Here is a 23,742-nt window from a genome sequence, read left to right as displayed (position 1 = left end):
CAAACCGCAGCGCACTAGCTAGCCATCTGAACTAAGTCACTTTCTCGACAAGAAAGCACCCAAACATTTATTTAATAAGAGAAAAGACCCTTTAATTGATTATATTCTTTTGTTAACTATACTTTGAATTTTCTGGTCCATGTGCTTTCTAGTGCCTGATTGATCTCATAATTTTTATCAGGGTTTCAAATGCCCAGTGTGAAGCCACCACCAAGTTCGAGATTTTTCTGAATTGGTTTGGTAATTTTTTCACTTTAATTGAATTTCCATGCGACTTCACCGATTAATTATACGTTGAACTGAGTCCATCCCCGAAAAGATCCGGAATGGTGCCAAACTTTGCCAAATGGTCTCTTGCGCCCTAGGAGACAAATATTTGTGGAGGTTGATGCAAAATTATATTGTTTTGAATAGGTAATTCATGGTATTTTGTCTCACGCGGCACAAAGAAAAATGTAATAATAAAAATAATTATCAGAAAAACCTAAGATCTTGTGTGGGGGCATATTTTGGGTGTGAATGACTGCCAAAAAAATTTTAAGCCATTTCGACATAGGTGGAGTCAACGTGCTTCACAGAGGTATATAGAACCTTTCGTCGAACCCTATCTATACACGTTCTCTGGGATTCTGAGGTTCATGTGCTTTCTAGTGCCGGATTGGGTTGAAACTTTTTCTCAAGACTTCAAATGCCGTATGTGTAGCCACCACCAAGTTTGAGATTTTTCTGAGGGGGTTTGGTACTTTTTTCACTTTAATTGAATTTTCGCGCGAATTCACCGATTAATTATACATTGAACTGGGTCCACCCCCTAAATGATCCGGAATGGTGCCAAACTTTGCCAAATGGTCTATTGTGCCCTAGGAGACAAATATTTGTGGAGGTTGATGCAAAATTATATTGTTTTCAATATGTAATTCACCGTATTTCGTCTCACGCGGCACAAAGAAAAATGTAATAATAAAAATAATTATCAGAAAAATCTAAGATCTTGTGTGGGCCATATTTTGGGTGTAAATGACTGTCAAAAAAATTTCAAGCCATTTTGACATAGGCGGAGTCGACGTGCTTCACAGAGGTATATAGAACCTTTCGTCGAATCCTATCTATACACCTAGGTTCTCTGGGACTCTAAAGTCCATTTGCTTTCCAGTGCCGGATTGGTCTCAAACTTTTTCTCAAGACTACAAATGCCCTGTGTGTAGCCTTCACCAAGTTTGAGATTTTTCTGAGGTGGTTTGGTACTTTTTTAACTTTAATTGAATTTCCGCCCGAACTCACCGATTAATTATACAATGATTAATGAAGAACCTAAAGATTTACGTTACAATTACGTGAAAACTAATTTCCTATCGAAAACCAATAAATTTAATAATTTCAATTAAAGTCTATATTTTTGCATTAACGAAAATAGTGAGTATTAGTTGCATTATGTTCAACATTTATAATAAAAAACACAATAGTTTAGGTCACATATTTTTTTTGTGTGCAGTAAATGAAAATAAAGTTTATTACTTTTTCTAAAAAAAATTATGCCTAGTATTGAATTTACTGCGCAAATAATAAGACTTAAACATTTAAATACAAACATATATAAAATAAACTGATCTGCTTAAAAGTTGGAGGGAAATGAAAATGTAGCCCACCTTTAGTTCCGGCTCCTGCCACCGGCTGGGACTAAAGGTGGGCTGCATTTGGCGGCCCGCCAAAAAATCCTTTAGTCCCGGCTTCATCCAACAGCCAGGACTAAAGGTCCCCCCTTTAGTCCCGGCTGGTGGTAGGAGCCGGGACTAAAGGTGCTTTAGTCTCGGGCGGTGGATGGAGCCAGGACTAAAGGTCCCTCTCCTATATACCGCCGCCTCCCTTCTCTCTTCCTCCTCATCGATCGTCTTCGTCTTCAGCGCGTCCCTAGAGCTCCGCCGCCATCGATTTGCCTCCCCGGCCACCCCCGACGCCGCCTTCCTCACCGGAGGGCACCCCGAGGCTCGCCCACCTCGCCGGAGTAGCCCCGACGCCGTGCCCCTCACCGAGGAGCCCCGGCCGCCCCCGACGCCGCGCGCGCGCCACGCCGCCGCTGATTTCGCCTTCCCGGCCACCCCCGACGCCGCCTTCCTCACAGGAGGGCACCCCGACGCCCGCCCACCTCACCGGAGTAGCCCCGACGCCGCGCCCCTCAAGGAGGAGCCCCTGGCTGCCCCCGACGCCGCGCGCGCGCCACGCTGCCGCCGATTTGCCACCCTGGCCCGACGCCGCGCCTTCTTCCTCACTGGAGGGCATCCCGACGCCCACCCACACCTCGTCGGAGTAGCCCCGACGACGCCGCGCCCGGCCAGGGGCCCCCGTGCCTCGATCCAGCGCCGCTGTCCACCACCGCCCGTCGCCAACACTCCATTAATTCTAAACCACCGGTATATATATATTATATTTATTATATTTATGAATTATATTGACGAAATGTGTATTAATGTATATATGTATGAAATGTGTATATATATATCAATTAATGTATATATGTATGAAATTATGTATGTATGAAATGTGTATATATATATCAATTAATGTATATATGTATGAAATTAATGTGTGTGTATATATATATATACTAATATACTTTTTCTTTATCTCATATCTCAAATTGAAGACTCGTTGATTGAAGGAAAAAACCCTGGACACACATCATCTCAAAGCAATCCAAGAGACAATAGGTGGATTTCTCCTGGCGTCGAGTTTTACTATGACCCAAATATGTGATGATGAAAGCCAAATTTCATATTGATCCAAAGAACATGTGATGATGAAATGTACAATTAATGCAAACTTTACATGTGACGATGAAATGTAATATTATGTTTTAGTTTACTTTTACTTGTGTTGCTTGCGTGCATTGATCGAGCGAAAACTTTACAGTACGCGTGCGTATACGTATATTACTTTACAGCGAATAATGCGTATTCGAAAACCAAATTAAAACAAAAAAGAATCATCAATTGAAATAAGCAGGAAAAGAAAAAAAAAGACCCTTTAGTCCCGGTTGGTAATACCAACCGGGAATAAAGGGGCCAGCCCAGGCGCTAGCGTGGCTACCTTTTTAGCCCCGGTTGGTATCACCAACCGGGACTAAAGGTCCACTTCTATTCCCGGCTACTAACCCTTTATTCCCGAACTCCTATTCCCGGTTGCGTAACCGGGAATAAAGTGGGTTGGCAGCCGGGAATAGAAGCCATTTTTTTACTAGTGCTTGATCTATCCTTTAGAAGCCGGTTTTATAGGATTTGGTTATGGTGGCCTTGCGACAATTGATGCAGCCATGCAGATGGTGGCACATGGACGGTGGTCTAATCTACAGATTGATGGTGGCTAGAGTGTATGTGATCACTTTCGTAATACATGCTATGTGCTACTCAGGCAAAGGGAGCTTTTTCTAAGACTTGTATCAACTAGATGTATTATTTTTGAAAAAAAAATCACTAAAGTCTTCCTTTATATAAAAAAAATGAATGCAAAGTCTGCATATATTATACATAAATACGGACTAATCAAAAGGGTGCAAATAAATAAATTTACACCTGTGCCCTCCATATTTTTAAATCATTGAAGAAATGTATGTACCTTATAAAAATAATGAGTCCTTTTACTGTCCTTCAAGAGGTTACCAAAGGTACTATTATACCTAGACAACAGAAAATATAGTACTTGAGGTACCAAGATTTAATTTGGTACCTCTTGGACTCTTTTAATTTGAGAAGGTCCTTAAAAAGGCGCACAAAGAAATGGAAGGAGACAAAGGAGATCAGTAGAAAGTTTCACTATTCGAGTAAAAATAATTGTTTGGTGACGGAAGAATACGACATATGAGCGGTATGCGAGCGAGCTTTGTGAAGATGATTGACAACACAGGGCCCACAAGATTAAGGCCCCCATGTTTTATCTTATTATGTTGGCACTCAACTTATTACTATAAACTCCTCAGTGTCATCTTCGGGGTGTAATTTAGACCACAATTTTCTATCAAAATGTAGTTATAATGTCTAATAAATGTATGCGAAAATGTTGTTCAAGAAAAATATATTCATATGATTTTTATGTCTCTAAACTAAATATTTTGAGAGCTATATGTGGTCATATCTTTACACAAGTTCCAAAGTTTAGCTGGATTTTAGTCAAAGTGTCATATCTTTATGATCGGGAGGAGTACAACTTTTCTACTTGAATTAGATTAACACGCCAAGAATGAGCAGTGAAGGAACTTGTGTGAAGCTTCCGTAGTTCTCTCTAGTTTCCTCCGTCGTATCCTATTTTTATGGTATTTCATGGCTTCAATTTAAGTACACCATTACGTGTTTTATAATAATAGTGGGGTGTTTCTTAGGGCATGTTGGATACACATAGCTAGTTACTAGTTGGGCTAAAAAATAGCCTAAATTAACTATAGTTGGCTAGCTAGTTGTCTGACAACTAGTTGAAGACTTGCCACCTATTAGCTCTCCTGTTTATATGCACTAGAGCTAATTTGAGCTAATATTAGCTAGCTAACAATTAGCTCATAGTATACAAACATGCAGTTAGTCATTCTATTTTTGTTAGTTTTTTCACAACATAAAGATTACTAATAGACTTGGCATTTAATGGTTGTCTTTTGCTTTAGTTCTATGAAGCAGCTGCTATGTTTAGCAATTTTCCACTATTTGTTGGCATTTCCAAACAGCCTATGGCTATTTTGTAATTTGTAACAATGTCTAGTTGAGTGCATGCCTATACAGAGAACAGAATAAAGAGTATATTGTTTTCTAAAAATAAAGATCTTATTGGGAACACAAAGATTTCATAAATTAATTGAACTTTTTGTTCTCCAGACGGGAATGTTGGCTTAGCAATCCCGTTTCTCTAAAGTAGAACAAAGTTCGTGTGCTCCTTCCAATTTAGTTGTTCCTTTCTTGACATCTGTTCATCGTTTATCAATTCTACAGTGTAGTGGCGTGTTCACAGTGATCATACTGAAAGATCAATTGCAGTAAATGAAAGGACTCCAACCAATGTCTTTCGTAAAAGCTAAAAAAAGGGACTCCAACCATAAATTTGAGTTTGCTCAAGGTCACTCAGTGCTACCAATAATACGACGGATGAGATTGAAGAAGATTTGGCATCAGTGGATGGAATTTCATCATGCACATTTGACCGAGTATATATATGAGCAAGAGAGACAACTGAACACACCTGAGTCACCGAATTAGCTTATAGAGGTGATGCAGATTGCAGATCGATTTTGTTGAATTTGGAGATGACTTGGCGTGTGGTTTGTCGTGGCATGGTTGTGAGAGGAAAGCGACACAAGCATATTTATAACCGAGTCAGGTAAAATAAACAAGGTGTCATGGAAGGATTATTATAATTTGTCGCAAACATAAATAAGACAGCTAATTTTTGTTGCAGCATGGGTGGTGGTGCGATGCTTGTGGAGCGGTGTGTGTTGAGGTCCTAATCTGTTATTATAATAAAATTATTTGGAGATGCCGATGTTGCTACTATTTTCTCTAAATCCAGCCAAACTTAAGAATTTTTTTTTGAGGGGAACAAACTTAAGAAAATTTGATAGACACAAATACCATAGCAACACTTATTTTGAGACGGAGGGAATACCTACAAAACATCACCTATGCAATCTTCCTAAACCACGACCTCTGCAATCCTTTATTCCTGGCTTCGATAACTCCGGTTCTCGTTATGCCAACTTCAACTTGGGAATTCAGCTAAGTCGGATGCCTTCTTATCAGTGGTTGAAGCAAGGCGCAAGTCACCGTAAGCGTCTTTGGGACGTTTGTTATGTTTTTCTTTTTGAGGTACTTTTGTTTCCTCCCCTCCCAAGAAAGTAGACAGGGCAGGGTGGCAGTGGCACGAGCTTTCCTCGCTCTTCTCCTTCGCCAGAAATCTCCATCCTCATATCGTTGTCTTCACGTCGTTTTTGGTCACTTCTGGCACATGTTCAATAATTCCTCATTGTAACGTATTCAAAACTGAATTTGCAACATGATTGGACCAAGACCGGCATGGCAATTTTGCAGCCGCAAAAGAACAATTTTTCTGAATGAGTACTAGATCACCGAATCAAGTGTCTACTGCATCAGAATTCATCTTTGCCCCACCAGAAAAGTTAGCATCAGAATTCTTGTGACAACACCACCAGCCATTGTACATCCATCCACAAGAACTAAATACAGAAAGATCAAGTATTTGCAGCACAGTCAGGAGGGTCTGCTGCTCTCTGAGACATAACACAATCAGAACAAAGCTTTACATCAGTATACCGTGCTTTGGCCGCCAATCGCCTAGAATTGGTTTGGCAACACCTACTCAATTTCCTCTGACTACAGGAAGAACTGAAGCTGGGGGTGTTGAAACTCTTCTGCAGTGCAGACAAAATCATGCTTCAATTTCTCAACTATCTCTACCTGTAAGGCAACTCTCCTGCAGGGAGCTCCCAGTTGTCATTCCCCTCATCATCAGAGGCCTGCTCCGCCGCCCCCTGATCATCACTGAAAGGGTAGGGGCCCTTGAATCGCCTGCAGCAGAGTGACTGGGCTCAGTTAGCAGGAGTCAGGAGTTTCTTATATTGTTGCTATAACTCAAATGAAGTGGATGAACTTGACAACTCAAATGAACTTTGGAATGACCAAAAACAATTCTCTCTTTCAGAAAGGGGAGAACTCCTTGATGTCAGATTTTGCTAAATTCAGCATAAAGCTTGCTGAAACTTTGGAATGGCCAAAAAACAAACATGTCTTCAGAAAGGGGAGATGCCCTTGATGCTAGTTTTGCAAAATTCAGCATAAAACTTCCTGAAACTTTGGAATGGAAAAAACAAACATGACTTCAGAAAGGGGAGATGCCCTTGATGCTAGATTTTTGCAAAATTCAGCATAAAGCTTGCTGAATGTTGCAAACAATGGGTATTTGATTAGCCATTTCCTTGCAGTTGAACATGCCAGGGGATGCACACTCATGTATTCATGATGAAGAATAACACCCCACTTTTCGAAACCTGAACAAGAATTATACCAGTGCAAGATATGATGATGATGGTACACAAAACAGCATAAATACCACAGACAAAAACTGGATCATGAATGGACCATTTCACATGCGCAGCTATTTCCATTCAGAAAATGATCGGTGCTGGGATGCTAATGTCTGTAGAACTAGCTGTCCCACCTTCAGGATCATGAATGTCAGCAGTAAAATGGTTGGCAACTTGGCATGCAATGTTTATGAATTTGGCAATCAAACTATTGCTGTCAGATATTCGATCACATAGCATCCTAATGTAGTGCTTAATGTAAAACAACTTGCACATAGGACATGTACATTAAATCAGTCACTAACTCTAGCAGTTTAGTCTAAAACTAAGCTCAAAGGTCATCAAATCAGTAATCATATCATTTACTGTAGCACCTAGTAAAATTGTAAGACAAATAGTACAGGCACAACGCCTGATCGAGAAAAAGAAAATTGTAAGACAAATAACACAGGATGAGAGACCACATCATTCATCCTATACGCACGAATCGACAAAACATATCGATGAAGAACGCACCTCCGGCGGAACCTCCGCGCCGCCGACCGCGCCTTGCGCTTGCGCTTGTCCCGCGCGTCCTCGTGCCTCCGCCGCCGCCTGATCTCCTCCATGACGCCCGCGCGGGACACCTGCCAGTTGAACCGCCGCAGGATCTCCTCCCCGTCCACGTCCTCGTCGCCCGCGTCCACCTTCGCGTTGTGGTACTTGGGGTTGGCCGCCGGCACTAGCGACAGCTGGGAGGGGGCGGAGAGGGCGAGGGTGGTGGCGGGGAGCGGCCGCCGCGGGAAGGAAACGAAGGTGGCGTTGGAGGTGGGTTGGAGGAGGGGAGGTGCACGCGACGACGAGACGGCTGCGGCCGCGTAGGTGGTGGTGGCGGCGGCCATGGTGGTGATGCCGGCCGGCGAAGACGGATCGGAATAGAGGCCTCGACAGAACGAACCCACCCACTGGCCACCACTGTTTGTAGAACGACCTCGTTGATGGGCCTGATGGGCTTTCTCTTAAAGGATTTAGCCCACGGATCAGCCCAGTGCGGCTGAAATCTGCAGGCCGGATAGTGTTCGACGGGCACTGCGATTCCCTCCTGAAGTGATAGTGAATTAGTGATACGTGCTCTTGCTCCACATTATTATGCACCGATGGATCCAAAACGCTTTGCAAAGGTTACTTTGATTAACAGCCGTGCAATAATGCTCTTCGAGTTATCAAAAAAAAAATGCTCTTCGGTTGTATCTATTAATTTTGCTCATACTCCAACTTACACGAAGATTATCGCATAAAGGGCTAGCCTAGTGATTACAAGAGTCTTCTGGGTGTTTAGCACGGCTCCTCCCAAGTGAAGAGTCGTTTTGGAGAAGCCACAATTTATGGCTCCTCTAAAATGACTTCGGCTCCTCTGCTTTTACTGAAAATGGCTTCTCTAGGAAAATGTTTGGCAGGGCTTCTTCGGAGGAGCCAGAGCCGGAGCTGGTGAGGAATCCTGTCAAACAGGGCCTAAGTAGCACCTATATCCTGGTTTCGACTGCCTATGGGAGCTAATATTCTATGATTTAACAGTGTTGTGCTTTCAATGATAGATGGCGTTCCCGTCGATAGCGAGACGTCTATGGTAACTTCATCAATCTTAAGGATTTTTCGACCCAGTCATCGAAGGGGTAGGGTTTGCGTGCATGCGTTCATAGGGGGTGCGTGTGCATGCTTATGAGTGTCTACGTTGTACTGTGTAATCACAAAAAAAGTTATTTAAACGATAATGCTACTTACCTTACGTATGGATGCATCGGACGTAGGCCAACATCTCATTAAAGCAGCCCACCGCTCACCTTCCCTCACAAAGTCTTATCCATTCGCTTGCGTCCTGTGGCACTCCTAACCTCTATCTCCTTCTCTGTTCCCCTCTTCACTACCAGCAGCTGTGGTACCCTCCCCCGTCATCGATAGATCAGTGTCATCGAGGCATCGCTTAAGCGCCAAGGCGCTGCACACACGGCGCCACAGCAGACAACTCGCCTTAGATTCCACACCAGTGAGCGAGAGAGCGAGAGGGAGAGAGCGGGCACGCAGGAGATTCCACAACAGTGAGCGGGAGGGGAACCAGAAGTTGTAGGTCGCCCGCGCTGATGGGAGAAGTTGTCGACCGACCGCCCGCCTGTGCGGCCGCGGCAAGGAGAGGCTGTCTGCATGCCGCGACCATCTTCCCCCAAGCGGTGCTGGCCTATAGCATCCTGCCTCCTCTGTTCCTCTTCCTTCAACGAGAGAGAGGTGGGCGGAGGCGGAGGCAGAATGGGAGGGAAGAGACAGAGAGATGGGCGGAGGCGGAAGTCAAAACAGAGTTGTGGTTACGGTGCAGTGCGTGAGAAAGATGAAGACACACTAGGGCTACGAGGGTGAGGGGCACATGGGCTGCTTGGTGCACATGGGCTGGGCCAGACCACTTCCTACTTCTCCTCCTTTCTTTTTCTTTTTCTTTTTTCCTTTTGTTTTTTCTTTATCATCTATATACTGCTGCGAGCTGCTGTTTTAAATTTTTCTTTAGTTGGTAAGGCGTCGTCTTGCCTTACGCCGTACTCTCTTAAGCGTAGGCGGTAGTCACTCGCCACGCCTCGCCTTATCACCATGATAACCATGCGATAGATCCTACACGAGCACCCATCTGGCCATTTCCTAGTGCTCTCGGCCTCACTGCTGGTAACCTTCATAGCTCGGCTCCTACCACCATCCTTCGCATGGTCCGTGTTGCCACAGCTCCTCGAGGGGCTCGTCCCACCCGCGTCGCCCACCCTCGCCTGCCTAGATTCGTCCCACCCGCCGCGACCGTCTCCATCCACTCACTGTGGCTGCCTCCACCGTGTCGCCTGCCCGTCTAGACTCATCCCGACCGTTGTGGGCTCAATCCGCCTGCCACGGCCACCTCCACCGCGCTAGTTCGCCGCGTCGCCCGCCTGGATTCGCCCAGGCCAGAAGATGTGCGTTGAAAGTGCATGTTGCAAACATATGTTTTAAGTGTTATGGTTCAGAGGTATGTTGTAAGTGTTTCATATGGATGTTGCAAAAGTGCATCCGGATGTTGCATATGTTGCAATGGCTATGCACGTATGTCGTTGCAGGTGTTTTATATGGATGTTGCAAAAGTAGATCCGGATGTTGTATATGTTGCAATGGCTATACATGTATGTTGTAAGTGTTTCATACAGATGTTACAAAAGTAGATCCGGATGTTGTATATGTTGCAATGACTATACACGTATGTTACAAGTGTCTGTTACAAATGTTTCATTTGTTTTCAGACATATGTTGCAAGTGCTTTTATCTAGATGTTGCATATGGTTCATATAGATGTTACAAGTGTATGTTTTAAATATTTCAACTGTTTTAGACGTATGTTGCAAGTATTTTATGTTGAAAGCCTATACTCTTGGATGGGACAGTCGGAGTCACGCGACGCGCATCTATAGGCATCGGGGCATGTGGATCCCCGCGTGCGCGCACGAAACAGAGCAGGCACGGGAGGTCCCGCGTGCACCTGGGAAATAGAGTGGTCACAGGTGTCCCCACATGCACGTAGGGAACAGAGCAAGCACGGGCGGTCCCCACGTGTGGGCAGGCGGCGCAAGAAACGGAATGTGCGAATCCACAAGGACGGAATGGAGCAGGCGGGTCTATCCGGACGCATGCGTCCGTCTGAACGTTCGGACGCTAGCTCTCCCGTTATATAAGGTATGTTACTTGGTAAATGTAGCTACCATTATAAATAAAACACCTTGTTGTTATCTTTTGGTGATATATGCAAAGTAGAATGCCATTATTATCCTTGGAATTGGAAATAAAATATGGTAGCCATCAATGGACATCACAGTAAAATTGATCAGGACTGAACTCGTAGCATGTACTCGATGTAGTCATTCTCATTCCATTAGATATATCTTCGTCCAAATTAATGCTATATATTTTGAAATTTTGGAGGATTAGTCACAAGCCTAGGAGTTATTAATTATTGCTAAAATATAGAATGTTTTCACCATCTATAAATAGAACATTGTGCAGGATGTGTGTGTTTGTCGGACATACATACATACATACCTCACACAGAAGCTCCACCATACACTGTGATGGAGGGAAGAATGACTACTATAGTCGTTGTGATGCTTATCCTTGGATGTTTCGTGGTTCTCTCACAATGTAAATGCACATCATAAAATCTGTTGAACCATAGTAATTTTCTGGACATTGAAAACATTGTTTTCTAGTTGTAAGTAATATTGTACAACATAGAAGAGAGAGACCCTTGTGCTGTTCTAAAACTTACACTTGATGCGTTATTCATGCATCTTATTATACATAACAATTAATTAACTATTGCGCAGCTCAACACACAAATCCAGTTGGGAGCGACAGGGGAGATCGCGGTTGCGTCAAACTGCTACCCAATACGGTGTGGTGGAAGTTCAATACTAGCTTCTGCTGTTGGTACCATGGTGGCGACCGTAAGACGCTATGCTTCGAGACAATGAATGGGTGCAAAAATTACTGCTGCTGAGCATGAGAAGGCACGCCGGCCTCTTGTTATGGGCAAGGACGATTAGTAATATTAGGGATGAATATGAGCAGTAAATCGTCCATTGCCTAATAATAATAATAAAAATATAGGATCACCAACAGCTTCAATAATTTATGCTCTTGTCCCGCGCGTCCTCGTGGATCCGCTGCCACATAAATACCAAACACAAAAACTGGATCATGAATGGACTATTTCACATGCACTGAGAAAATGATCGGGCTGGGATGCTAATTTCACATAAATACCTTGTGCTTGCGCTTGTCCCGCGTCTCCACCGCCGCTTGATCTCCTCCATGACACCCCGCACGGGACACCTGCCAGTTGAACCGCTGCAGGAGCTCCTCCCCGTTCACATCATCGTCGCCCGTGTCCACCTTCGTGTTGTGGCAATGGCGGAGGCACAGGGTAACTGGCATACCCTGCGGCACCGGTAAATATACTATTACTAGTATAGTGCCCGTGCTAACGCTACGGCAGCATCTATCAATGCAAATCAAACAACCAACTGATATATCTTTTAGTAATTAAGCATAAATTGAGAAAATATTTATAATTCATGCAAAAAGCAATATAAACAGTTTCCAGCAACAAACATCAGCAATCCGACCAGAACAATCAGTCAGGCAGTCATGATATTACCAAGAAGAAATTTATGAATGAATATCACTTAATCAATAAGCTGGGGCGATTTTAATGGACCTCAATGGCTGTGGCGCTGGCAAGCTGAAACAGATCTCCATAGGTAACACCTGAAAACTTGTCCTTGATCGGTTGGATCAGCTTCAGAGCATTCACAAGACCTATCATGAAACTAAATGTAAGAGTAGCCCCTCATCATTTAATTACAGATGATGGATCGAGAAGAGGAAAACAATAATGTGCACACAAAGCAAAAAGACCAAAATTGATCTAGCATAAACACAAGAGAATAGTTCTTCTGGGGCACTTTTTTTTTCCCAAACCCAATTCTGTTGCATAAACAGATGTGTAGTCAGCTGAGTAAACATGGCAAGAGGAGAAAGAAATAACGTACCAGGATGGGATGGCAAGAGGTGCCTTGAGCAGCTGCCTGACGTCCTCCCGCGCGCTATGGTGCCAAAATTTTATAATTTTTTTTATCAACAGTCCAAACTGCAATGGTGCTAAAGTTTAATAAATCCTTTTATCAACACTAATCTGTGATGAAAAGAGCACCGAATAGAAATATTTATCAGTGGCAAGTACATGCAGAGCCTGATATAAGGGAGCAAGTAAATGATAAAAATCGAACTGATCAATCGATATATCTCAATTCTCAAAGTATCTACCACCATCCAGTTACTCAAATCGAACAAACACCATGTGGACATTAGCCACCAACACAGAGGAGTTTATTATTGAAGCTTGATTCTAATTGTTGTGCTAGGTTATGCGCGCAACATAAGTCACTGACTGCTTTTTTTGGCTGCGGCAATGGGCAAAGCTGGGCGTGAGGAACTTCGTCTTCACCTTCTTCTTGCGGGGCAACGTTTAGAGACGTCCGCGCTTCACTTCTTTAGTTCCAATGGATGGTTATCGAACAGATTTATTGGTTAGCGTTTGTCAGGATCTCTTCAGTGTCAACTTTGTTATCCTTTTGGATGTTTTGTGGCCCTCTAAGTTTTTGAGTTGGTCAAGGGTCTTGGACCTGGTGTTTGTAATAATTGGCCTGATTCTACCCTCGGGTAGATGAAGCCGGATGTTTTATCCGTTATCTAAAAAAAAAAGTACACTGACTGCTATGCTAGGTTCTAACTTCTCAATAGTTGAATGCTGTGCACACTGTGGTTAGAAATTTGACCGATAGCTCGATCTTCCTGCACAAATAAAAATGTTGTTATGAAGATGTAGATTACAAATGAGAAGAATAGAAATAAGGTTGATCTAAACAGGATTCAAAAAATTATTCCAGCATCAATTAAGTAGCACTGAAATGTTTGCTCCTGTATGAATCAGAGAAATGACATACGGTATTCATGGACATAATATGTCAAATTTGCCCATCTTGCTGCTTCTAACATCCCAAAAAGTAGTAAGAGAAAGCACTATTTGACATCAATGTGATTATTGTGCAAAATGAACAAATATGAAGCCAAGCTAAAAAAAATGCCAACAACAAAACTGTATCTCTTATAAAATCCTATTCGCACTAAATTAAGCAAATTATCTTGTGCATTATTTATGGCATAAACAAGTAATACGCAATCCTTCATAGCTGAGAAGACTAAACCAGCAAATGCTGGGAGCATAATCACAGAATAGACGAAATTCCTAATCACAGGGTTACACGAGCTAAAGTTCACCGAAACAGAAGCTGGGTGACCTTTCGAGCGACAGCTCCTTGCTCGACCGCATGTGGGGGCCCGACGGTGCCTGCGTCTGCTTGGCGGCGCCCGTGACTGGACATCGGTGCTTGTGACTGCGGATCCGGCGGTGCCTGCGCACGCTGGCCCGGCGGCGCTCACGACTGGTGGCCCGTCAGGTTTGTTATATTCCCCTGAAATTTAGAAAAAACAATTATTCAGTACAGTCAACTACATTGGAAGGGAATCCACATACTTGCCACAAGAAAATTACACCAGAATATAAAGGTTAAAGGTGACCAGAATGCTAAATAACAGAATCAGATTGCGAATACAAGTTTAGTATAATTTTGCATACCTAAATATGAAGGTAGATAAAGACACGTAAACCAAAGTATTGGTGTCCAGACAAATCTAACATATAGCAAATTCTCTCAAACATTTAAAAGGCCTTATATATGGCATCCCTAAATAAACAAATTTAGGTTTCTCTTCTTCAACTGAATTGAGCCTACTGACCATTAAAACAGTGTTACGTAACAAACAAACATCAGATAGAATGAGGCGAACAAACAAGCAGATCACGTGTGAAATCATTGATAGATATATGCTGACTAAACAGATCATTGGAATGTAATAAGTGGACACATGTGTGACTAAACACCAGTTCAAACTGCCAAAAGGAAAAGAAAATCGTAAAACTGATATGAATCCAAATAATGTAGAAACACATAATCCTTGAATTTAGGTAATTTTTTATAGGAACAAAGAAAAATTTATCATGCAATGCCATCATTATGAATGGGAGCGCAGAAACTGCCGGCATTAACCTTACAGTCCTAACATATCCAGTGTGCATGGCATTAAAACTACAATGGAGGCAAAAAAAAAAAAAAAAAAAAAAAACAAGAAACAAGAAATGCAAGGGAATAATGGACCATCATCATGACCAGAACCAGTGAGGATGAAAAGCAGATCAAAATATGACCGTGGTAGCCCATCAACCCGCAGTAAAAATCTTACATGCACGACCGAACATAAATCCTGCAAGTAAAACAGAACATAAATGGTTAGGCATTATGTTGAACACATCACGGCCACTGGACATGCACGAAACGGCAAAAACAGAAAGGAAGGATTATTTACCAAGCATGAGCATGAAGCCATCGTCGTCGTCCTCGACATCCATCCGTCTCCTCGCTGTACCCTAAAGTGCCATACCGCGGCGGCATCCATATCGCGGTCCACTCCCACCACCTGTGCCGCATGGCTCTCCCCGGCCCCACCGCTGCGGGCGCCGTCGCTGCCTCCACACCCTGGGCGGCGTGCGCCACCGCCGCCGCCGTAGATTGGGGGCCGCGCACTCATCCACCGCCCTGTGCCGCGGTGTTTTTTTTTTCCGAAGAAATTCAATTCGAGACGGGGAAGCAGGGATCGAACCCGGGGCGGTGTGAGGGAGCGGGGAGGAGCATGGGTGTGACGCGCGCCTGACCCTGCAGGCTCACGTGCGTGGGAGGTCCGCGGGAGAACGACGGAGGGGAGACACGCTAAATATGAGTCGTCGGATTTTGACGAGTAATGAGAGAGAATGGCTAAGAGATAATCTGGTGTATTCGTTTTGATGGTGTTATATTTTCTGGATGCATTTATTGGTGTGGATGTAGCATAGGTCGTGACTGTGGAGCAGGCATTTGTTGTGTGGCTGTAGATTTATTCTAAATGGTGTATTATAGGATAGGGTAGATATATACGTATTGCATTTGTATTTGTAAAAGAAAAAAAGAAGAAAAAAAACTTACTTGGAATGCATCACGCCACCACGAAAGGCCCACTTGCGGCACCTCATGCGGCCCACGCAGCAAAAAAGGCGTTCACGAATGGACCACGCCCGCAACGCAGTTAGGCGTAACTTTCCCCTAATCTAATCTCGATCGGAGGCGGGACCGAGCCGTAGCTCGGATGGTGAGCTCTGCCGGTGTGGAGGCCACCGGTCCTGAGTTCGAGCCTTGCTCGGCTCCATGATTTTCCACCATGGGGATTTATTCCCCAAAAATAATCTTACAGGTTCTGGAGCGTCTGCCTCTCACGCGTGATGCCACAATAGGATCGTGACGTGCCCGTCGCCTACGAAATCAGTGGATTTCGGTGATCTCAAGAAGGACGTAGTCTTCAGATCTGAGTATAGTTATAGGTTTGTTTGTACACGGGTGGTGTGAGTAGTGTGCGTGTATTGAGTGGGCGTACGTGTGTACGAACAGATGCTACAGCTGTACCCAGATGAAGAGGCATTCAAAAAAAATCTCGATCGGAGGCAACGGACGAGCGGAGCGAGAGACACGGTCATGGCGCCAGCGCCGCCGGACACCCTGATGGCAGAGTCACAGAGACGTGGTGAGTACGACTACGCCACACGTCCGCAGTTCCCCTGATCTAATCTCTTGTGTTATTTGCTAACATTATAATAATAAATTGTTTTATTATTTAGCATCATGTCTTTTTTTTAATATTCATGCAGTTATAAAGAGAAACTCGGATATTGTATCTCTTTTTCAAAAGCGTGAAGCAAAGAAGGCAACGGCGGCTGCTGCTATTTCTAATCGTTCCCCTGATGCAATTGAACATGTGGTGGAAGTGTGGTGGAAGAACAGACTCAGGAGAGAGTAATCGAGAAAACTGTAGATTCTATGCCACCACCACCGCCACAGCCATCTTCACTGCTTGATAGCTTCAAAGGTCTAGATAATATTGTTGATCTCTCAGTTAATCATGTTGAAACAAAGAGGCACAAAGTGTATGATGTGGTGTGCTTGCACTTGTCCCGCGCCTCCACTGTCGCCTGATCTCCATGACGCCCGCACGAGACACTTGCCAGTTAAACCGCCGTAGGAGCTCCTCCTCGTTCACGTCATCGTCGCCCGTGTCCACCTTCGCGCTGTAGTACTTTGGACTGGTAGTGCCAGCCGGTGAAGATGGGCAGAAATAGAGTAGTCTACACAGACGTGACAGAATGAACCCAACCCAACTTGTTTGGATGACGTTATTGTGTGACGGGTCGCACCTCTGGGAAATACACAAGCACGACCTGTCTCTATGTAGCATGCCCGCTCTCCACGCCTTCTTCTCCGTCGATGAAAGGGTTCCTCCCCCACCCCGCCTCCTCCCCGTTGCTCTTGGCCACTTGCTACCACGCCGCCGGCCGCATCGCCCACCTCTCGCCCTTGCCCCTCTGCACCATCCTCCTCGTCCTCATCCCTACCGCGGCGCACTGTTTCACTAGACCACTGCGGCCGCGACGGAGCTCTGGCGAAACTCTAGCGCGCCCATGGCGGCCACCTTCTTTCCCTCCCCCTTCTTCTTCCGCTGCGAGGTCTGGCCATGGGCGTCTGAAAGGTCCTAAATGGCTAGAGGGGGTGAATAACCTAATAAAATTTCTACAAAATCACTAGAGCAGCTAATTAGTCAATTAGAAAGCGAAGCTTTTTGCTCTAGCTCTACGAAGGGTTGCAAGCCACCTATCCCAATAATTCTAGTTAATTAATGTCTCTAGATCAATCAATGGCTAAGTCACTACTCACTAAAAGCTCTCAAACACGCTACACTAAAGAGCTTCACTAAATGCGCTACTCAACTAACAAACAAGCTCTCAAACTAGCTACACTAAAGAGCTTGCTACACAACTAAATACCAATGTAAATACAAGAGAGTGAGTAGGGTGATTATACCACCATGGAAAGAGAGACGAACCAATCACAATATGAATACCAAGTGAATCACCTGGAGAATTCCAATCACAATAGACATAAATTTTTTCTCCCGAGGTTCACGTGCTTGTCGACACTCTAATCCCCGTTGTGTCGAGCAACACTCGATGGTTCGGTGGCTAATAGGTATTTCACAAACCTAGCCCAACAAATGGACGCCGCAAGAACCTATCCACAAGTGAGGTAACTCAATGATATGAGCAATTTACTAGAGTGGCTTTTGGCACTTCGCCAAAGAATAAGTCCTAGAACCCCTCACAAATATATCCTTGATCGGGGATAAACCTGGAAATGGATTTGGGTAATCCAATGTGTAAATGGATTCATACCGCTTTGGGTTTAATTGGATAGATGTCGTTTGAATACGAATATCCATAGCAACGAGAACCAAACGCATCGGATTGGTCTGGATTCAAAGACGTGGATATCCAAAATCCGTTGGACCCCTGCCCATGTCCCGGTGCCTCTCCTGGCGGCACTGTCATCTACGCCCGCTGCCAGTCCAGCTTGCTCGGCCCTCGCCGCCGCTGCTTCTGACCGTGCTGGCGGTGCGTCTTGTTCCTCCGCCTACGGTGCCAATGCCGTCCCGTCGCCGCCGCTGCTTCTGACTGCGCCACCGGCGCGTCTGCTTGCTCCTCCGGCTACTGCGCCACTGCCGTCGGGGACGACGACGACGAGTCCAAGATCCCGAAGGCACAGGCACACCACTGTCATCTACAATGAAAGCTGGGGGTGACGGGGACCAAGAAGATGCGCCATGACGATGGAGCCAAACACGTATATACAGCAAAGCGATGCGTCCGTTCCGCTCCGCCGGCCCGCGATGGCCACGGCGGCCGCGGCGAGGCATGACCAGCACCAGCAGCGAGGTGCGGAACGGGAACGGCGGCGAGGGCAGCACGGTAGAAGCAAGATATGGTGCTTGTCGCCTGCGCAGGAATTTGTGGTGCTGGCCGCGGTGTTGTGTGGTGTTTCGATCCGGCGGAGTTCACTCGCTTCCCAGCTTGGCCGCTCGCTTCGCCTCGATGTGATTCATGTGCTGCCTCAACTCCGACAATGGGGTTCAGTAAGCAGCAGCTAGCCAGCCACGATCGGTGGATGGGCAGCGGGCGTTCCATCGGTGGTGCAGGGATGGGCATCAACGCCGTGAGGAGCAGCTCTCGCCTCTCCGGCCGGGCCGAGCAGCGCGATCTCGTCACCTGCCAATACGATTCTCACGAAAAGCGTTTGGATGACTGGACTGGATTGGATTGTAGTCCTAGTGGACTGGATTGGATTGGATATTCTCTACATGACAGTGGTTTGGATTGGATACATACTCAATTTAGTTGGTCTCTTTTTGGATTGGGTTGATTGGATGCGGATGTTAATCCATTTTCAGGTATAATTAGGGGCGAACACAATCACCAAATCCCATCACCAATTAACAAATCATCAACCGTCTAGGTGACGACAATCACCAAGAGTAATAAGAAATCCACGATAACAGGAATCACCTAGTGCCACCAAATGCGATTTCAAATGCACACACCAGTGTTTCCCCAAAATCATTTCAAGAATGAGCACCAAGCTTAGGGAAGGAGAGGAGAGGGAGAAGATGCTCTTTTAAAGCTCTCAAGATCAACACTAGAGCTCGATCTCTCATTTGAAAGGAGCACAAATCCTTGAGAGTGAGAGAGGGGAGAGGAGAGAGCTTTGTTCTTCTCTTAGGGTTCTTGCAAGAATGAGGAATGGTTGGAGGATGAAGAAAGGGAGGGGGGAGACCCAGCCTTATCCCCAGCCAGCCAGCCTCCCAACCGTTGTTGTGCAGGTGCCCATTCCCGCACTAGAAATTCCAGGTAGCGGCCTAGAATTTCTCGGTTGACGCTCCTCTCCAAAACGTTGGCCTCCCGCATTGGAAATTCTAGTTTGGGCAAGAAAATTTTCCAGACAAACGCGCTTTTGATCGTTGGCGCGGGAGGACTCCCGCACTAAAAATTCCAGCTCAGGTGCAATGAATTTCCAGTTAATCATGCCAAACAGACAGAGCACCTCTAACTGAAATAATTATCACTATGAGCAAGAAATTCCAGTTAGACTTCACAACATGCCCAAAATAAGTGTTATCTCTTCCCAAAAAGCACAAAACCAAATTTAGCACTTGAGATAGCTTTTCACAAAGAAAACTCCCGACCTTTCTCACACATCTCACCACGTCACTAAGCGTAATGTATATGCAAATGAGACTCACACTTAGTGGCAATAGATAACCGTTGCAATTAAAGATTTTCCCTCTTTATAGTACGGTTATCTATCTTAAACCCGATCACGCACTCTATTGCATCTTAACCGGCAAAACAAAATGGCCTTAGGTTTTATACCTTTGCCTTGAGCCCATTTTATTTTTCTCTTTCTTCTTTTCTAAGTTGGAGCACTCGATCATCTCATTTTGCCATCACCACCAACATGACCATCATCTAGCTCCATCACTTGGTGTGTACTAACCTAGCTCATATTCATCACTTAATGACAATGGTTAGTACACTTAGGTTTCATCAATTATCCAAAATCAAACTAGAGCTTTCAGCGTCCCCCGCACGACCTGGCTTGGCCGCCTCCGCCGGCGCCAGGACCCGAAGGCCGCCCTCCTGCCATCCCCACCGCTTGGCTGGCCTACCTCCCCTAACCCCCTTCTATGCCCGCCGGAGTTGGTGAAGAACAGAAGGCGCGGTCACGGGCGATGGAGTAGAAGAGAAGGCGAGGTCACCATCGATGGAGCTGATGAGATAGGAAGAGGCCAGAGAGAGAGGCCCCCGCCCTCTTCTTCATCTCTGGTCGCAGGAACAGTCGCTAGAACCCTAACACGGGCCCGTGGGGACATGTGTGGGTGGGCTGGCCCGCGTCACGTGGTCTGAGCGGAGCGCAACCTGGCGTGCGTTAGAGTTTGCGAACTTGTTTTGTTTGTAGAAGGTCTTGGTTGGTGTGCCTGATGGGCTTGACGTCTCTTCATTAGGCTATGCACTCTCTCTTTCTTTAGCCCACGAATCAGCCCAATGCAGTAGAAATCTTTAGCCTGGGTCATCGCAGTATGCAGAGACATTATTGATGTATATAAATTTATGTTACTTGGTAATGTGGCTGTCATTAACTCGTTATAGATAGAATGCCATTATTAGCCATGGAAATGGAAATAAAATACGGTAGTCATCAATGAACATCAGCGTAAAATTGATCAGGACTAAACTCATAGCATCTACTAGACGTAGTCATCTATATCCCACTAGAGATACCTGCATCGAAATTAACGCGAACTATTTTGTTGTAACTTTGGAGGATTATTAATCACAAGCCTAGGAGTTATTAATTATTTCTATGTATAGAATGTCTTCACCATCTACATATAGAACATTGTGCAGGATGTGTAGTATGTTACTGTAGGACAGCCATACCTACACACAGAAGTTCCACCAGATATACACCGTACGTGATCGCTGTGATGGAGAGAAGAATGGCTACTGTGGTTGTGATGCTTATCCTGGCATGTTTTGTGGTTCTCTCACAATGTAAGTGCACAATAAAATCTGTATACCAATTTTCTGGAATTTTGAAAGTTATATATATATATATATATATATATATATATATATATATATATATATATATATATATATATATATATATATATATATATATATATATATATGCTAGCTCTTCTAAATATTCTTGACGCATTATTCATATCTTATATAACAATTAACTACTGTGCAGCTCGACACGGAAATCCAGTCAAACCTCCGTGCTATTGCCAACGATACGCCTGCTATTTTGACGAGTGCTTCTGCTGTCAAGGCCTTAAAGCCCCGGGCCCTGGAAGGCTATGCTACAAGTCAGAATATCAATGTAACAGAAACTGCTCATGCCGAGCACCAGAAAGCGCGCCGGCACTGGCAATAACTAATAAGTCCTTTTAGATAATGGAAAGTATGATCGACTTCATCCTCCAAAAAAAGGAGGAAGCAGACGAAAAATTGTTACATTTTAACATCAGAGAGGACAACTAATAATTAGCATTATGGATGAATGTGATCAGTAAATGTCCATTTGTCTAGTGATAATAAATATGAGATTGCCAACATGTTCTTAGCTTAATGTCCATTTGTATCTGGATGATTTACAGAATGTATGTATAAGCACAAATTGAGACATCTTGGAATGCTAATGTGGTTCATCGACGGCGGCAGCCTCAGCGTGGTTTCGGTGTCTCGGCGGTCGGATGCCGCACTCCCGGGGGAGGATCTGCGCGGAGCTTCGGCGGGGGTCGTGCTGCAGCAGTTGGTCACTCGTAGAGGCGGGGGGCAGGTCAGCGAGGTTGCCGCCTTCTCCGCTGCTACCAGCAGCCCGTCGGCGGCCATGGTGGCAGCAAGGCGGCGGCCCGGGACGCTGGATCTAGTGCCCCCGGGGCTGGAGGCGCCATGTGGTAGCGGCGGCGGCCCAGGACGGGACAAGTCTCCATGCTACGCTCCGATGGTGGAGGGCAACGACGGATGGACACATGCCGCCGCGCGCTGCAGAGGTGCGGAGGGCCCCGTGGCGGCGTCCGCGTGAGGGGTGTGCGACGGCGGTGTGAAGGCAAGCCACCGCGCGCTACAGAGGAGCGGCGTGGAGGTCTGTGTCGTCGCTGGCATGGCGTGCCGCGCGGTGGCGGCGCGGAGGGCCCATGGCGGCGGCGTGGATGGCCGAGCGGTGGCCGTGTGAGGGTCGTGCGACGGCGGCGAGGCGCACCCACCGAGAGTCCACACGGTGGCAGCACGGTGAAATCTGCAAATCCAGTGACCAAATCCATAGATGAATGCAGTGGCGAAGTCAGGATAAAACGCACGATACTAATAATATTCTTTAACTCCCGATAACAAGACTATCGATAATATTGATTGACAGTAATATAATACTATGGATAATATTATATAAGCTCGCACGTTATCAATATAAATATTTATTTACACGATTAAGATCTTTTGTTAGTTACGATAAACTGAAATCGATAAGTATGACTGAACCAACGCTATCAAAACTCTAAAATTTGAAAACCGCAAAAGAACTTTTGAGATTGAAACTGCAATAGTAGGCGATTTAGAATTTACCGCATAAAAAAAAACTCCATAAATTGTATAAGGTGCAAATCAATAACTTGGTTTAAGAGATTATCAAGCCTCCAACGCTAAAGGCAATTTAGTTGTTCCTTTCTTGACATCTGTTCGTCGTTTATCAATTCTACAGTGTAGTGGCGTGTTCACAGTGATCATACTGAAAGATCAATTGCAGTAAATGAAAGGACTCCAACCAATGTCTTTCGTAAAAGCTAAAAAAAGGTCACTCAGTGCTCGCCGCGGGGAGCTGGGGCTCCCTCTCGCATGGCGCGCGGCGGCCTGTACGCGGGGAGGCGGCTCCCTCACGCGTGGCGGCCTTGGCGCGTGGTGGCGGCACGACGTGCTCACCACGGGCAAAGGAGCTCGGCGCGGCGATGCGACTGCTCGGCCGTCGGGCCATCGTGCCTATCGGCACGGCACGGCTGGGTCCCCGTAGTGCCGTGCCTAGGCCAAGGATTGGGCACGGTGACACGACACGGCACGGTACGATAGCACCGTCGTGCCCTGTAGTGCCATGCCTCACCGTGCTAGTGCCGTGCCAGGCCAGGGCGGCCCGTTTGGACATATATACTCCTAAATTGGACCCTTAGTCTCATCGGTAAACGCTGCAGTGGCTAAAGCTATCATATGCTATCACATGGCCGTCGAAAGTAAATCTCTAAAGAAAGATGGAGACAAAAAGTTACTAATAACTTGTAGAAATTTGTCAAGTTTAATTTGAATGTTAATATTTGGCTTAACGTTAAACATGTAGATTAATGCTTTATTACCTTATCAGATCACCCATTTAATAATTTATTATGTTAACATTTTTTACTATTATTTACATAGTATATCCGGAGACATGGATATATATATGGCAATTAATTGGATGAGATGCATGCCTAGACAGTCGTCGTCGCTACGA

General features: G+C 45.3%; 2 protein-coding genes across 2 annotated transcripts; both read right to left on the bottom strand.

The window, feature by feature from the left end:
• Nucleotides 1-1,908: 1,908 nt before the first annotated feature.
• LOC136499418 (uncharacterized) lies at nt 1,909-2,277 on the bottom strand. The gene has a single exon (XM_066495081.1). It carries the CDS (start codon nt 2,275-2,277, stop codon nt 1,909-1,911), a length of 369 nt encoding a protein of 122 aa, XP_066351178.1.
• Nucleotides 2,278-6,138: 3,861 nt separating this feature from the next.
• Nucleotides 6,139-7,994, bottom strand: LOC136500973 (small ribosomal subunit protein bS21c-like). The gene is made up of 2 exons (XM_066496458.1): nt 7,589-7,994; nt 6,139-6,557 (listed from the first exon to the last, which is right to left on the bottom strand). The coding sequence occupies exons 1-2, from the start codon at nt 7,951-7,953 to the stop codon at nt 6,443-6,445; spliced, it is 480 nt and encodes a 159-aa protein (XP_066352555.1). The 5' UTR covers nt 7,954-7,994; the 3' UTR covers nt 6,139-6,442.
• Nucleotides 7,995-23,742: the final 15,748 nt, after the last annotated feature.

Source organism: Miscanthus floridulus, chromosome 13 (assembly GCF_019320115.1).
Source record: "Miscanthus floridulus cultivar M001 chromosome 13, ASM1932011v1, whole genome shotgun sequence".
Taxonomy (NCBI): domain Eukaryota; kingdom Viridiplantae; phylum Streptophyta; class Magnoliopsida; order Poales; family Poaceae; genus Miscanthus; species Miscanthus floridulus.
This window is presented reverse-complemented; position numbering and strand designations above follow the sequence as displayed.